At 42.7% G+C, this 15,518-nt stretch overlaps 1 protein-coding gene across 6 annotated transcripts; it reads left to right on the top strand.

The window, feature by feature from the left end:
* The first annotated feature begins 738 nt into the window (after positions 1-738).
* Positions 739-13,735, top strand: csnk1db (casein kinase 1, delta b). 6 transcript variants are annotated; one of them, XM_024388083.2, is made up of 11 exons: positions 739-1,217; positions 5,634-5,744; positions 6,163-6,311; positions 6,546-6,774; positions 6,871-7,041; positions 7,281-7,429; positions 7,592-7,760; positions 9,905-10,044; positions 10,455-10,501; positions 10,630-10,705; positions 11,770-13,735. In XM_024388083.2, the coding sequence occupies exons 1-11, from the start codon at positions 1,142-1,144 to the stop codon at positions 11,818-11,820; spliced, it is 1,368 nt and encodes a 455-aa protein (XP_024243851.1). In that variant the 5' UTR covers positions 739-1,141; the 3' UTR covers positions 11,821-13,735. The 6 variants fall into 6 exon arrangements, with proteins under 6 accessions (XP_024243851.1, XP_024243850.1, XP_024243853.1 ...); XM_024388082.1 differs by having other exon boundaries at positions 7,574-7,760; XM_024388085.2 differs by lacking the exon at positions 10,455-10,501 and having other exon boundaries at positions 7,574-7,760; positions 10,635-10,705.
* Positions 13,736-15,518: the final 1,783 nt, after the last annotated feature.

Below are 15,518 nucleotides of genomic sequence, written 5' to 3'. Positions count from 1 at the left end.
AGAGAGAGCAAGACAGGACTTATCCCTGATATAACTTGTCTATCTCTATCTGTTTGTTTATGTGTGTGTGTGTGTGTGTGTGTGTGTGTGTGTGTGTGTGTGTGTGTGTGTGTGTGTGTGTGTGTGTTTGTGTGTGTGTGTGTGTGTGTGTTTTCATGCGTACATACGTTGGTACGCATGTGCTTGCTTACCTGTGTTTGCTTTCTGTTGTTGTCCTCTCTGTTGATTTGGCCTCAAATTCAGGTCACAGTACATCCCTGCCTTAGCCACTGTGACATCACGCCAGTGTGAGCCAAAAATCCTAACCTAATTAGGAGGAACCACATAACACCTTACATCAGTCTCTACATCCCAAATGGCACCCTACTCCCCAGTTGACTACTTTTGACCATGACCCATAGGTCTCTGGTCAAGAGTAGTACACAAAATAAGGTGCCATTTGGGACACTTAATGGCCTTAGTTGGGGCAACTTCAACATACTGTGTGACCAGACTCTCACTTTTTTCAGTTTCACCATCATTGCCCATATTGATTTTTATAATGAAAAGACTGTAGTCCTGTTTATAAACATGTTAGTATGTCTTTAGTATTCTTGGGTTGATTGTTTTATTCAGTGTATCAATCTTGTCTTTCTTGATACAATGTAGGTTTAAACACTAGAATAATTTATAATTTCCAAAGACCAATGCACCCACGTCCCTTTTTATGTGATCTGCGCAGGGTTGCTAGGACAAGTGATGTCACAGGCGAGTAACAGCCAGTCCACAACGGAGGACAATCCTACAGTGGGGAAGAAGCTTCCATCAAAATCCGTCTCCATCCTGCTTCATTTCGGGAAAGAGTACATTTTAAAAAGCAAGAACATAGTCTACGCGTTCTGAGCTTTTGGCAATAGCAATATCGTTGTGTTCTGAAAAAGACATAGGTATAAAAGGGATGGTGAAAGTTGGATTGTTACAGAAGGAATTTAATAATCTTCTATTATTCCGGGGAGGGGGGCGTCTGAATAAAGGAGTTTGTATACCAGCAAAGTAAGGTGATATTTGGGGTGGTTAGGTAACCAAAGAGAGCAAAAACACCCGGGTGGATTTTTCAAAACAACACATTCTGAAGATTGCTTCGTAAGAATAACATTGAACCATGGAATTAAGAGTGGGAAACCGATACAGGCTGGGAAGGAAAATTGGAAGTGGATCCTTTGGAGACATCTATTTAGGTGAGTAACGTTAGTTAGCTAAATTCTCAACAATATTAGCTACACAATAACGTTACCGTATGCTAGTTAGTTAGCTAGCTAGGTACTGTCAATTGAACATTTAATCTAGCTAACGTTAGCTACTGTACTAGCTACCAAACACCGTCACTAACCTGATAAACTAGCTTACCATCGCAACATTACGTTGTACTTTAACCATGTTGCTTGGATTGTGAATAACATAAAACAAGCTGTCAATTCTCAGCACCTCTTGTCCCTTTGGCAAACCAGTAACGTTAACTAGCTATATACAGTCAGTATGAGGAAATAACGTTAGAATAGCCACTAACCAGCTAAATTAGCTTGTCAAATTGAGATGCCTCTATCCAAGCAAAGCCCATGACAGTTTCACAAAACAACAGGACAGCTAAAGCCAAGCAGGAAGGCCTAATTGTCATTATTAATACAGAGATGACTACCTAGCTAGTCAATGTAATCTGGAAACTGCTTGATTGTTATTCATATGTCTACTAAAGGTTTGGTTTTCAAACAGCAATAGGCATGACCCTGCTGGATCATGGATGGATAGAGGCTTTAAAAAAAAAAAAAATTAAGTAGAGTTCACTTGACAGACATACTGAAGAACAAGTCACCCACCCCAACTGAGTTTGCCAGTATACATCCCATCTGTCAAATTTCAAGGGATGAAGGGCAGTTCGCTAGCTGCAGTAGAGCTAGCCAAATACCCTGTTCTCTGCTCTGCCCTCCAGGCAGTGGCACTTGCCCACATTAACTGTAACTGTTGTCATAATGCTGGTATGCTTCGTGGAGTCATGTTTTCCTATGCGTAATAGGGAGGAGTATTCCTATGTTAAATGCTAAATGGGTTTTTACAGGGCCTCAGAGAGTTTCTGAATTTGGTGTATGTCCTATCCTCATTGTATGCATTTTCAGGTGACTGTAGGAATTCCTCTGGTTGAGTTGAAGCAGGAGCACATCTCGTCCAGCAACAGGGTTTGACACAATTGTCCAACTTCTTGGCACTACTGTAGCACATGGCAGTTAGTGTATACAGCAGAAAGAGCTTATTGTTGATGGGGATGACATCTGCAATGTTTCTAACAGCCATGTCGTTGTTTCACAAACCGTCTGTCAGATGTTTAACGCCTACTACTGCCCTACTATGTCCTGTCTGTCTGTACTAGCCTGTCACGAGTCACAGCTCCAAACCCCATCCCGCCACCTCTTCCCCTTTTCTAAACAAATAGTTCTAAACCCCATGTAAGGCAAAAAGGCTGCTTGACTTGCTTCTCAGTTGCTTGTTGTTGGATGTTTTGTTTTGAAAGGGTTGGGTCATTTGGATACTGACTGGAAACATTTTGTGGCAAATGTTATTCCCGTCTTTGAGTTGTTAAATGCACTGTTTGTGCATTTTCGGGTTCAGAGACAATGACTGGGAAAAGTAGATGATTCCTATGTTCTTACATGGCTGCAGTTATGGTCGATATATGAATTATGTTGCACATGTATAAGTCATTAAACTTCTATAGTGCTTTTCATAGAATCTCAAAGCCCTTTAAGAACAACAAACAAGCAACATATGATGACAGGTCAACCAATCGAGGCCAAGTCAAGTATGCAGATGAGAAACCGCATGTCCAACTCCATTGAAGTTCAATGTTCCAACTCAACAGACATGAATCGTGTAGGGCTGAGTAGATGTTTTTAGAGGAGTAAACCTCTAAAAAGGTAATCCAGCCCACCCCACACACCACTGCTCCAAACCACTAAGGATATGGCGTGGTTGTTTCCTTTTGACACCCTAGCTGGATTGTATAACCAGGCCTAGAACATCTTTATCTCTCCTAGAGGCTGCCTGCATCTTCATTAAGCCTCTAGAAAATATTGAAACATTAAAACATTCTGACACCAATAGAACTATGTTGAGTTCATATAGTTTGAAGTACACATGAAGCACAATTTGTTCAAATGTGTTTAATTGCTAGAGCATACAGACTTGACTGCCAATTCTGTCGATTTTCTCAATGCACATGAAGTAATCCATGTTTTGGACGGCTAAACCGTTATGAATGATGTCAGTCCTAAGTGCCCATTGTAATAGGCTTTGTAATGGGACAGACAATATAATGTCAGCGAGGGGTGGATTTGCCCCCATCCTAGGTCACCTGTGTGTTCCTGCGTACTCCTCCGGTGTCAGTTTGGGGGGGCACACGCAGGTGTGTGGTGAACCGTCCTACACACACAGAGGGGAAGCTCCAGTCAGCTGTATTTCCCTCTCTGCTCTGCTCTCCAGTGTGGACTAATGCATTCCCCTTTATGTAACCACATGTATGATTCATTCCACATGTTATTGTGTGTGCGTGCATGGAGGTGTTAAGTAAAGTGCTTTTCAGGAGATGGTCTGAGTCATACATGGACTGTAAGCCTACTTTTGAAATGAAATGTCAGATATGAAAAGCTCCCCTGTTTCCCCCTACTAACATACAGTGCAGCAAATGTGCACATCTTCAATGCATTTAAAAAAAAAAATCTCATATTGCCCTTTTTTCCCTCTTTGTATGAAAAGGGCCTTTTGCAAGCAGCGCAAAGAGAAGTAGGCCCAGTACTAAAGTAACAGGCTAGGTGTGTTTTACATTGTAACTCTTCATGTTGAGTCTTATGTAACACCTTGGACCATTTTTCACATATTAAGCATAATTTCATGTTCCTGGGTAATGCTCTGCTGGCCCTTTATAGCTGCTCAAGTCACTCTGAATTTATGTTTTCACTGCTGCTGGGCAGGGTCAACACAAATGACCACAGCCACAAAGTCATAATAATGGCTATTTCTACAATTTATCTTCTTAAAATCTGATTTTAACCTTAACCACACTGTTGACCTCATGCCTAACTTTTTAAATTAAGACCAGAAAGCTAATTTCTGTTTATATTAATTTGTATAATATTGCCTATTTATATTTTTTGTCTCTGGTAACTAGTGACAACCACTGTGCAGGGAGGGATGGGCCCCGACTCACTCTCTACTCCCCTTCCCTGTTCTGTTGTCCCTTGTCTGTGCTCTTGTAGAATACTGGTTGAGGGGTGGAGATGATGTAGTTAATTATTCCTTGCCCACGAACATTCGACCACCCATCAGAGATGATTGCAATACAGTCTGCTTTCTCTATGATTTGCTTGAACTCGGTCGAACTTTGCATCCAGCAAGTTAGTAGATAAAGCCTGTCTGGTTGGAGGGGTGTATGCTGGGTGGAGAATATTCAGAAATCTCTTCCAATCTTATCTTGCCTGTGAGCATCAGAGCTGACCAAGTTGCATACACAGCTCGAGCAAGACATTCATCAGTATTTCTCTGACTATGTTCCTCCATTGAGTCAAAAAAACTTCTGATTCCAGGAGGACCATGAGCTGTTGCTATCGATAAGGTGTCTGATTCATAATTTTCACCTCGAATAGAAGTAGAGGGACTTGTCAGAGGTTGTGAGTGCTGAGGGAACTTTATGCACTTGGTCAGCTGATTCTGCATCTTTGTTGCATTCTTCACATAGGATTATGCACAGTATTTGCAAATGTACACAGCTTTGCCTTCTACATTAGCTGCAGTGAAATGTCTCCACACATTAGATAGTGCTCGTGGCATTTTCATGTAAATATTGGGATTTTCTTTTGTAAGATTTGTTTTATTTTTAAATGAAATATGTATGGAAACAGGTGAATTAACACTCCTCAGTTAGCAGGCTCAAGCAAGCTAAAACCCACATGGTAGCAAGAACTAACTAGCAGAATTTAACAATTTAGAACAATTTAGAAATGATTAAAACACACTTTTGCTGTAGGCTACTACTAGTTAACAAAAAATCATGTATGTCATATAAAAAATGTTCACCCCACCCAGTATTGTAATCAAAACTTACCAGAAAGCATGTAGTCCTTGGCTCAGACAGTGTAGTAGTGTGGGCTCAATAGCATCTCATTAGTGTTGAAGATCTTAAGAATCAGCTGTACATGTGTTGGAAGAATGAACTGTGCATGCAGAGGGTTGCAATTCCATTGAATTGGGGATAGTTTAACCAAACTTCTTCAATGAATTTAAGCAAAATTCCCGGGCTTAACTTCCCATGGAAAATGTCTGGAAAATCTTTGGAAATTTACCGGAAAATTTCTGACCCTTTGCAACCCTAGTCTGAATACTTGTTGAATGCACTGTGTATCCCCCGTCTGTGCTGCAATGCTCAGTCAGCAGGGACATGCACATCACAAGGGACCAGAGTTTCCCCTCCCTTCGTGGTCAGGAAAAAAACATCCAGGCCATAAACATTTCTAAGCATAAATCATGCTCTGTGAACCAAAATCAGTAATTGACTGCTCTCTATTCATCTCCATACATTTTTATCGATAGTCCTTCTCTTTGTCCCCCAGGCACAGACATCTCAGTGGGAGAGGAGGTCGCCATCAAGCTGGAATGTGTGAAGACCAAGCACCCACAGCTCCACATCGAGAGCAAGATCTACAAGATGATGCAGGGAGGAGGTGAGACCTGGGTCTAAACCATTATACATGGGCCTTGCTGTGGGCTATCAGTCCTGGTCAATCTCTCCCCACTCCTCTCCTATCTACCCCCTCCATTGCTCTCGTGCTCCCCCCACCCCACCTTCCCGCATGTTAATGTGGTTTTTCACATCGCTGGACAAGTAGGCAGTCATCCACATGAGTCAGTCAGTCCAGTCATGCCAGCCAGCAGCCTGAGAGAGTGGAGTCAGTGGAACCTGTCATCCGATCACAGAGCCAGAGAAACACCACACAGGAAATCACATTAAACCCAATAGAAAAATGTCATTTAAGTGAACTAGAGATGGGTTTAAAAACAGATTAAATAACCATGATTAAGTTGAAGTCATCAATTTGCTTTCCCACTTCTAACCTCCCATGTGTGTTTCTTCCATAACAGTGGGCATCCCTACAATAAAATGGTGTGGAGCAGAGGGAGACTACAACGTGATGGTGATGGAGCTGCTAGGCCCCAGTCTGGAGGACCTGTTCAACTTCTGCTCCCGCAAGTTCAGCCTCAAGACTGTCCTGCTGCTGGCTGACCAGATGGTGAGACACAACTGACGGAGCGGGTGTTCACCAACAGCATTAAATATTCCGCTCTTATGCTGACTATTAGGGCCACTTGTATCTTCTGAAGTTATGACCACTATATGCAATGAAATTTGCTTGCATGTTCGCTAGCTATTATTTGTTAGCAGATTAGAAGCGCAAAGTAAAGCTCTCCAGGAGGAGTAGTGTCCACTCATGCTCTTATGTATGTGAAAAAAACCTCTTTTTCAGATCAGCCGTATTGAGTACATCCACTCTAAGAACTTCATCCACAGAGATGTGAAGCCTGACAACTTCCTGATGGGCCTGGGCAAGAAGGGCAACCTGGTGTACATCATTGACTTTGGCCTGGCCAAGAAGTACCGCGACGCCCGCACACACCAGCACATCCCCTACCGCGAGAACAAGAACCTGACCGGCACGGCACGCTATGCATCCATCAACACACACCTGGGGATAGGTAGGTTGCATACACACACCTGGACATTGATCTCACACACACACTATTCAAACAGGGCCAGTGTGTAACTTTCTCCTTCCCTACCTCTCTCTACAGAGCAGTCTCGTCGTGATGACCTGGAGTCTCTTGGTTACGTCCTGATGTACTTCAACCTGGGCTCTCTGCCCTGGCAGGGCCTCAAGGCTGCCACGAAGAGGCAGAAGTATGAACGCATCAGTGAGAAGAAGATGTCCACCCCTATCGAGGTGCTCTGCAAGGGATACCCATGTAAGTAGTCTGATTTATCATTCCTGGTTTTAGCATAGTTGATTTGAACAAACACACTCCTACTCTGTGCTTAGGTATGGATATCTATGACAGTGTAGGATGGTCTTTGTCCATTTGATTGTCTGTAATGTTTCTGTACCTCTTCAGAGGCCATGCTATGACCCTGTAAAATAAAAGATGAAGTAATTTCCCTACAGGATGATAATAAAGGATTCTAACACTTTTCTCCCTCCTCACAGCGGAGTTCTCCACCTACCTGAACTTCTGTCGCTCTCTGCGGTTCGATGACAAGCCAGACTACTCGTACCTGAGACAGCTGTTCAGAAACCTGTTCCACAGACAAGGCTTCTCCTACGACTACGTCTTTGACTGGAACATGCTCAAGTTTGTGAGTACTGCCTCTATTCATTGTTAATTAACAATCTATTAAACATATACTGTTTTTATTGCACATCTTAATAATCCTCTTAACAATTAGCCAATGGTACCTCAGTGGCAGTTTTCTGATCTAGTCTCCATTTCTACCCCTCTGACTGCCCCTAATTCCAAGGGGGCCAACCGTGCAGCGGAGGAGGCGGAGCGGGAGCGGAGGGACAGAGAGGATAGGCTGAGACACGGCAGAAACCCTGGGGCCAGGGGACTCCCGGCCGCCTCAGGACGACCCCGAGGAACACAGGATCCGGCGCCGCCTACACCCCTCACACCCACCTCACACACAGGTTAGTGTCTCTCTCTCTCTCTCACACTTTGATATATGGTTTACATAATAATGTTATTGTCTCTTGTCATGGTCAGGAAGTACAGTGGGGCAAAAAAGTATTTAAACCACAGCCATCATGTTTCCCAGCATGCTCAATGCAGGTGATTTAAAAAAAAAAAAAAATTTTGTGGGGGGGAGGTTTTGTACATTGATTAATGTTGTGCTACTCAAATATAAATTCCATACATTTTTCTAAACTAATCCAATGTGTTACTTGGATGTATTGCACACATTACTGAAATGTTTGTCAATTTTAAATGCATTCGATACTCTCATATTTTAGTCTTCCCAACCCTGGCAGTCATTCTGAATAAAAGTTGAGTGAAAACAAATTCCTAATGTTGATGTTCCCACTCTGGCTGAATTCCAATTGGAATTACACATTACTTTACAAGCCATCGTAAATGTGAATTTCAGGCCTGATGTGGCCTGTAAACCATGTGTTTCTGGCCACTGTATTGGGGTAAAACTAGTCCCTCAACATAAGGCCTTATGAAGCATGTACAGTGGGGCAAAAAAGTATTTAGTCAGCCACCAATTGTGCAAGTTCTCCCACTTAAAAAGATGAGAGAGGCCTGTAATTTTCATCATAGGTACACTTCAACTACAACAGACAAATGAGGGGAAAAAATCCAGAAAATCACATTGTAGGATTTTTTATGAATTTATTTGCAAATTATGGTGGAAAATAAGTATTTGGTCAATAACAAAAGTTTATCTCAATACTTTGTTATATACCATTTGTTGGCAATGACAGAGGTCAAACGTTTTCTGTAAGTCTTCACAAGGTTTTCACACACTGTTGCTGGTATTTTGGCCCATTACTCCATGCAGATCTCCTCTAGAGCAGGGCTGTTGCTGGGCAACACGGACTTTCAACTCCCTCCAAAGATTTTCTATGGGGTTGAGATCTGGAGACTGGCTAGGCCACTCCAGGACCTTGAAATGCTTCTTACGAAGCCACTCCTTCGTTGCCCAGGCGGTGTGTTTGGGATCATTGTCATGCTGAAAGACCCAGCCACGTTTCATCTACAATGCCCTTGCTGATGGAAGGAGGTTTTCACTCAATCTCATGATACATGGCCCCATTCATTCTTTCCTTTACACGGATCAGTCGTCCTGGTCCCTTTGCAGAAAAACAGCCCCAAAGCATGATGTTTCCACACCCATGCTTCACAGTAGGTATGGTGTTCTTTGGATGCAACTCAGCATTCTTTGTCCTCCAAACACGACGAGTTGAGTTTTTACCAAAAAGTTATATTTTGGTTTCATCTGACCATATGACATTCTCCCAATCTTCTTCTGGATCATCCAAATGCTCTCTAGCAAACTTTAGACGGGCCTGGACATGTACTGGCTTAAGCAGGGGGACACGTCTGGCACTGCAGGATTTGAGTCCCTGGCGGCCTAGTGTGTTACTGATGGTAGGCTTTGTTACTTTGGTCCCAGCTCTCTGCAGGTCATTCACTAGGCCCCCCTGTGTGGTTCTGGGATTTTTGTTCACCGTTCTTGTGATCATTTTGACCCCAAGGGGTGAGATCTTGCGTGGAGCCCCAGATCGAGGGAGATTATCAGTGGTCTTGTATGTCTTCCATTTCCTAATAATTGCTCCCACAGTTGATTTCTTCAAACCAAGCTGCTTACCTATTGCAGATTCAGTCTTCCCAGCCTGGTGCAGGTCTACAATTGTGTTTCTGGTGTCCTTTGACAGCTCTTTGGTCTTGGCCATAGTGGAGTTTGGAGTGTGACTGTTTGAGGTTGTGGACAGGTGTCTTTTATACTGTGCCATTAATACAGGTAACGAGTGGAGGACAGAGGAGCCTCTTAAAGAAGAAGTTACAGGTCTGTGAGAGACAGAAATCTTGCTTGTTTGTAGGTGACCAAATACTTATTTTAAGACAAAATAAATTCATAAAAAATCCTACAATGTGATTTTCTGGATTTTTTTTTTCATTTTGTCTGTCATAGTTGAAGTGTACCTATGATGAAAATTACAGGCCCCTCTCATCTTTTTAAGTGGGAGAACTTGCACAATTGGTGGCTGACTAAATACTTTTTTGCCCCACTGTATTTGTTTCTCCTGTCTCTTTCTCTCTCCTCTAGCCAACATGTCTCCACGACCGGCATCCGGTATGGATCGAGAGAGGAAAGTGAGCATGCGGCTTCACCGGGGAGCTCCCGTTAACGTCTCCTCGTCCGACCTGACGGGACACCAGGACACCTCTCGCATGTCCACCTCACAGGTACAAGCTCGTCCCAACCCCAGATGCACCCCCTCGGCCCTCACCAGAACACCCCTGACCTCATACGACCACCGCCCATCATGACCCACCCCTCCAGAGGAATATGGAGAACAGAACCAATAAAATTGTCTATAGTCAAAACCTAAACAGGAATTTCTCTTGACTTTGGATCTCAATAAGGAGTAGCTAGCTGTAAGTCTAGGAGTGCATCAGTAAGGCCTGGCTTTATGATTCAAGACATGAATAAACATGAAGATGTTTATTGGAGGGAGGCACTTCAACTAGCTAAGTAAAGGGCCCTGGCTTTAGTCTGCCAAACAAGACTAAAGGAAAAGATGCACGGAAGGAAATTCACCCCAGGATTGAGGGTACTGAAGAGGACACTAATGAAATATCCCCACTCTCCTTAGGCAACATCGCCCTATTCTCCTTGGCGATCTCTTTACGTTTCCACCAGGTGATCATGAGAGTTGTAGTTTTTATCTCACACACATTGGTGTGTTATAGTAAGCATGCCATACTACAGACCCAGATCCAGTTGTCTGACTTGACCTATGGCCTTCTCTCTCCCTCCCCTAACCTCAGAATAGCATTCCCTTCGACAATCACGCCAACTAGATGCTCGCCATATCCTTGTGTGATGGCCCGATGGCCACACTGGGTGAGTCCCGCTGAGGCTGGCGCTGGGTTCTAAAGTACCAGGGATGCACGCCTCCAGTCCTAATGGGAAGTACTGTCTGTCTGCAGGCTCTCGTTCCTCTCTGATATACGCTATGAAAGGGAGTTGAGACAAGTAGCTTCAATGTTAACAGCTTATGACAAAAGGAACTACTTTTTGTTAGTCAGCTGGCCAGCCTATTCCCTTTCATAGCGTATTGATCATTCAATGAGCCTGACTTGCCAGGTCCTATTGGACCAGATGCCTCAGTTATTCTGATGCATCTGACACTGTCTCCCTTGAGAACTGGAGCGGTGCATTCCAACCTTGTGATAACAAACCAACGTGTGGAACCAGTGTTTCTGCTATTTCTGGCTGTTACCTTACCTAGCTCTGTGACCTATCCTCAGCACAGTGCTTGTGACTTGTTGCAGTGGTTGGACTGTGGTGATGCCTGTCTGACATTCTCCAGCATGTGACTGCATTGGTTCCTATCCTGCTCCTAACTCCCCAGTCTTACCTATAGAGGAGTGGGTGTGTGTGTCCTTCAAAACCCTTGTCTCCCTTGGCTTTTACCACTGCTCAATGCTGCATGGTTTTTCATAGGTCTCTGGAAATGATCACCAAGCTAAAGTTTAGATTTGCTATGTCTGAAAGCAAATACTGCATTTTGTTTTCTTGTTCTGATGAGTGAATGACACACCAGACTGAGGCCATGTGGCCCATCGCTGCTTGCCTTCATCTCTCACACTATGTATCACTCTCAGCATATCTTCTGCACTACATGGAAATACTGCTGTTTCTGCTGAGCAATGTGACAATATTAATCTATTGTCAGGCCTTCATGCATGATATGGTTTTGAAACTTCTGATGTTTCAAGTCTGGTATTTTTATTTCAACTTAAGTGCAGTGTTGTGTAGATCAAATTGATTAATGTAAGTATAGTTCAGTATATTTAATGATAAGATGGAGATTGCATGCAGAGAAGCGAGAGTAGAGATCCCCGCCTGCTGTAAATGTATGAGAGTATAAAAGTTGACCCCTCCCCTCTCTCTTCTCCCCTCAGTTGGTGTCTGGCATGATTCCTGGTGGCCTCCACTCTGCAGCGCCTCGATGAGACAAGACCCACAATGCCACTGGCACAGCAGAGGACTGCACCAAGCCTGGCTCAACCAATCGGCAGCCAGCTTGCTAACTACTACAGAAAACATCTGAAGACCACCTCTCTCCTGACCTGGCAGTGTCTGGTTGTTCCTTTCTTTCACACTAGTTATCTTGTTCCTTGCCCACTCGGTCTCTCTCTCCCTCTATGCTCTCTTTCTAGCTTTCTCTGTACTCTCTCCTGAACACTTACAATTGTTCGATAAAAAAACTTGGAAATAAGTACCACATCTGCGACCTCTTTTCCCAGAGACATTTTCCATGCCTGTGCAGAGACTGGTCTTCGCTGTGATGGCGATCTAACCGAGTTCTTTTAAGACTGAAACGATAAACGGAACGACAACTGCCACCGTTATTGCCGTGGTTACTACTCCTCATCCATGGCACTTTGTCAATAAAGACACTCATTTCTACTCCCACTGTACATTACTACATAATAAATCTGATATGAAAAGAGCTGATCCAAGATTGAGGCTCTGTTTTAAATGGGTCTTTTTGGGTGTACTCCTTTTCATTTGTACTTATTTACAGATCTTTTTTCTCTGACCACCAGCTGGTTTTCTATTGTTTTCACAGCTCTGGTCTGTAACTCTAAAGCCATTTGCAATACATACTATTTGCATGTTTTAACACTCTGCCTCCCTTTGAACTGCTGATATGTAGGGTTTTAACTCTAAATCACATCTGAAATTCTCATCTGTATTTCTAGATGGGGTTTTATGGTCAAAGTTGCTCAAGTTGTATATGTATAGGAGGGCCCCGTAAAGGTTTCCTTTTCTCCCCAACCAAGTCATTCTCTCATGGACTACTGTACAGATCTACTTGCTCATTTCCTGTTATTTGTAATATTTCTAAGCTGTGAAATACATGTAATATAGATGTTTACTTTTTGAGGTGAATTTGGGTTGGGTTTCTTAAATTGGGTCTGCTCAAAAGTGTGACATCACTGTCCTATAATCGGTCCAGTTTTGGGCTGTCATAATCATTGTCCGTGCCCAGGCTTGTGCTGCGTCTGTCCAAAAAGATGAAGTGCAGGATTGTTTTAGTTGGAGTGCCTCAAATTCACAAGAATTGAGAGCACTCACACAGAGACTTACCAGTGTCAGTTTAAAATAGCAGCCATTTAACAATGATTTTGTTTTATTGATTGTGAACTGACATTTTTATATTTTCTTATTGTCTCCATGATGTGAACACTGGTGTTATTTTTTACATGTTTTGAGAAATAAAATGGTGCTGCACTGATGTGGCTACAAGCAGAGGCACGTGCACTTAACTAAACATCTGTGTTTACTTTGTATCTCCTGATAAATTAACCGATTGACACTTCTCTTGGGTGGGCTATGGTCTTTGACGTTCAACTCAATGGTCGCGTTACCCTGTTCAGACGTTGCATGCATCAACCAATGATTGCGTGCCACATCGACTGCTGTCGGGCACGAGATCGCTATAACATCTGGTTAGCTGATACGTTAAATACCTATCCATGCTTTGTAAGATCTGACATGCGTCAGCAACACCTGGACAGAGTAACGTGCCAAATCTCTACTTGATCTTCAGCAAAGAGTGTGGAGCAAGAGTTTGGGATATTCAACTCAACCTCAGTCAGCAAAATTTGTATTTTTAGGGTCTGCAGAGCTGAATCGTTACCATGGTTCACTCCTATAGAACCATTTTAATGCAGGCCTGATTCCTGACTAGTCATTTTATCCTATGGTTTAACCCATGGGCAGTTTGGTCAATCACTGACTCACCCTTCTATGTGTAATTAACTAAGCTACCAGCTCTGAAATAATATTACTTTATCTCTCATTAGTATTTGCCACTGTATTTGTGTACTTTAAAAACTGTAAATAAATGAAGTACTTGTACTCTGTGTGCTTTCATTTTCAAATGTGGAAAGAAAAGGTATATATAGTTAATATATTTGATGTCTTAACCTGTGTGCAGACTACCACTAGACGCGCACACACAATTGCCCTACGCTGGACACCTGAGGGTAAGACCTAACCCGGGGAACCCTAACCAAAAAGGCCGCAGACCGGAAGCAGTGGGGCACTCTTGTGGATGCCTCAAGACAAAAAGAGGATGTAATAAATTAGTAAATGTCTATCACCCTATATTGGAGATGATCTCCTAGATCAGGGGTATTGCTCTGTTTTACCTGACACCTTTTGTTTTAGGTCTAAATGAGTCCTTGATTAGAGGGGAAGAATGAGAAAAAATATTTTTCATTATCATACTAAAATACAAACCATGCCTGTGTTGGCCAAGAGTGTGAGAAAGGGTTGTGTTACGCCCAAAGACCCTTAGAGGGCGGTATTAGACAGCCTTGAACGCTCTCAAGGGGTATACTACAATGCACAATCAATGCCTTAGCCAGCTTTGATAAACAACCAGAAATAAACACTTGATTTTCCTGCTTCGTTAAGAAAGTGTTCGGTTGTTGAGTCAATTAGACCGTGCCCATTTCAAGCTTATCGTTCAAAAAAATTCTAAAGTTATTTCAGAATATTCAGGCAAGTTAACTGGCAAGTTCAGGCAAGTTAACTCCTTGGTCTTGTTTTGTAGTACACCCCTCAGATGCTGTACCTCAGGGAGAAAAAAAAACATGATTCAGTCAACTGAGATACACTACTAATTGTGTTAATAATGGTTCTTAATCCCATTTGAAGTGATTAAGGGCCGTTGTTGATTTGGCATAGCGCTACCACCAATACACTACCCCCAGCTAGGGTTCTATACAACACAAATCTTGCCTAAAATGATTGGAGAGTTGGCCTAACATGTATGTGTGTTTTATTACATACCCATTAGAGCATTTGAAGAGTCAACCACCATTCAAGCACTTTCTCCAAAGAATATATGTATTAGGTTGGCATAGCAATACGTCAGGAAGCCAACTACACAGTATCTCAGAAAGATAGGTATTGAATAAATCCGCAGGTTTTACAATCAACAAATACCCAGCAGAGGGTGCTCATGGACATGATTATGTATTTGAGGTTTTGTGTCTGTATATCTAGAATTCATAAATACAAAGATCTCACACAGACAGGCAGAACAAGATACAATCAGAGGATAGGACAATACTGACTACACACAGTTTTACAAGTGCAAAGCGAACCTTTGCTCTGCTCTACAATGTGTGTTTGGCTGAGATAAGTGGTAAACTTGTGATCAAGTGACTTCATTGTAATAGAGAATTCAACAGTTGACAAAAATATCAAAGTACTAAACTCCCTTTTTCAGGACCCTGTCTTTCAAAGATAATTCGTAAAAATCGAAATAACTTCACAGATCTTCATTGTAAAGGGTTTAAACACTGTTTATCCATGCTTGTTCAATGAACAATAAACAATTAATGAACATGCATCTGTGGAAAGGTCGTTAAGACACTAACATGCTGAACCAGACTGGACAAGTCGCGTGCGCGAGCGTCGCTCTGCTCCACGCTGAAAGTCCTGCCTCTCCCATTTCCTCGTTGGTTTATAGAAGCAGGTACCCACGTGCCATTTCCTCATTGGTTATACCCCAGTGGGTGATTGAAAGACGAAATGTTTTGCCGGTTGTCTGGTAAAAGTGTAGATGCCAATCACCATAAGTTCAAAAGATGAAAAAGCCAAGAAGGAGGAGAGATGACTAGAAACGATT

Source organism: Oncorhynchus tshawytscha, linkage group LG25, assembly GCF_018296145.1.
Source record: "Oncorhynchus tshawytscha isolate Ot180627B linkage group LG25, Otsh_v2.0, whole genome shotgun sequence".
NCBI classification, from domain to species: Eukaryota; Metazoa; Chordata; class Actinopteri; order Salmoniformes; family Salmonidae; genus Oncorhynchus; species Oncorhynchus tshawytscha.
Note: the sequence above shows the minus strand (reverse complement) of the source record. Positions and strands in the feature narration are given on the sequence as shown.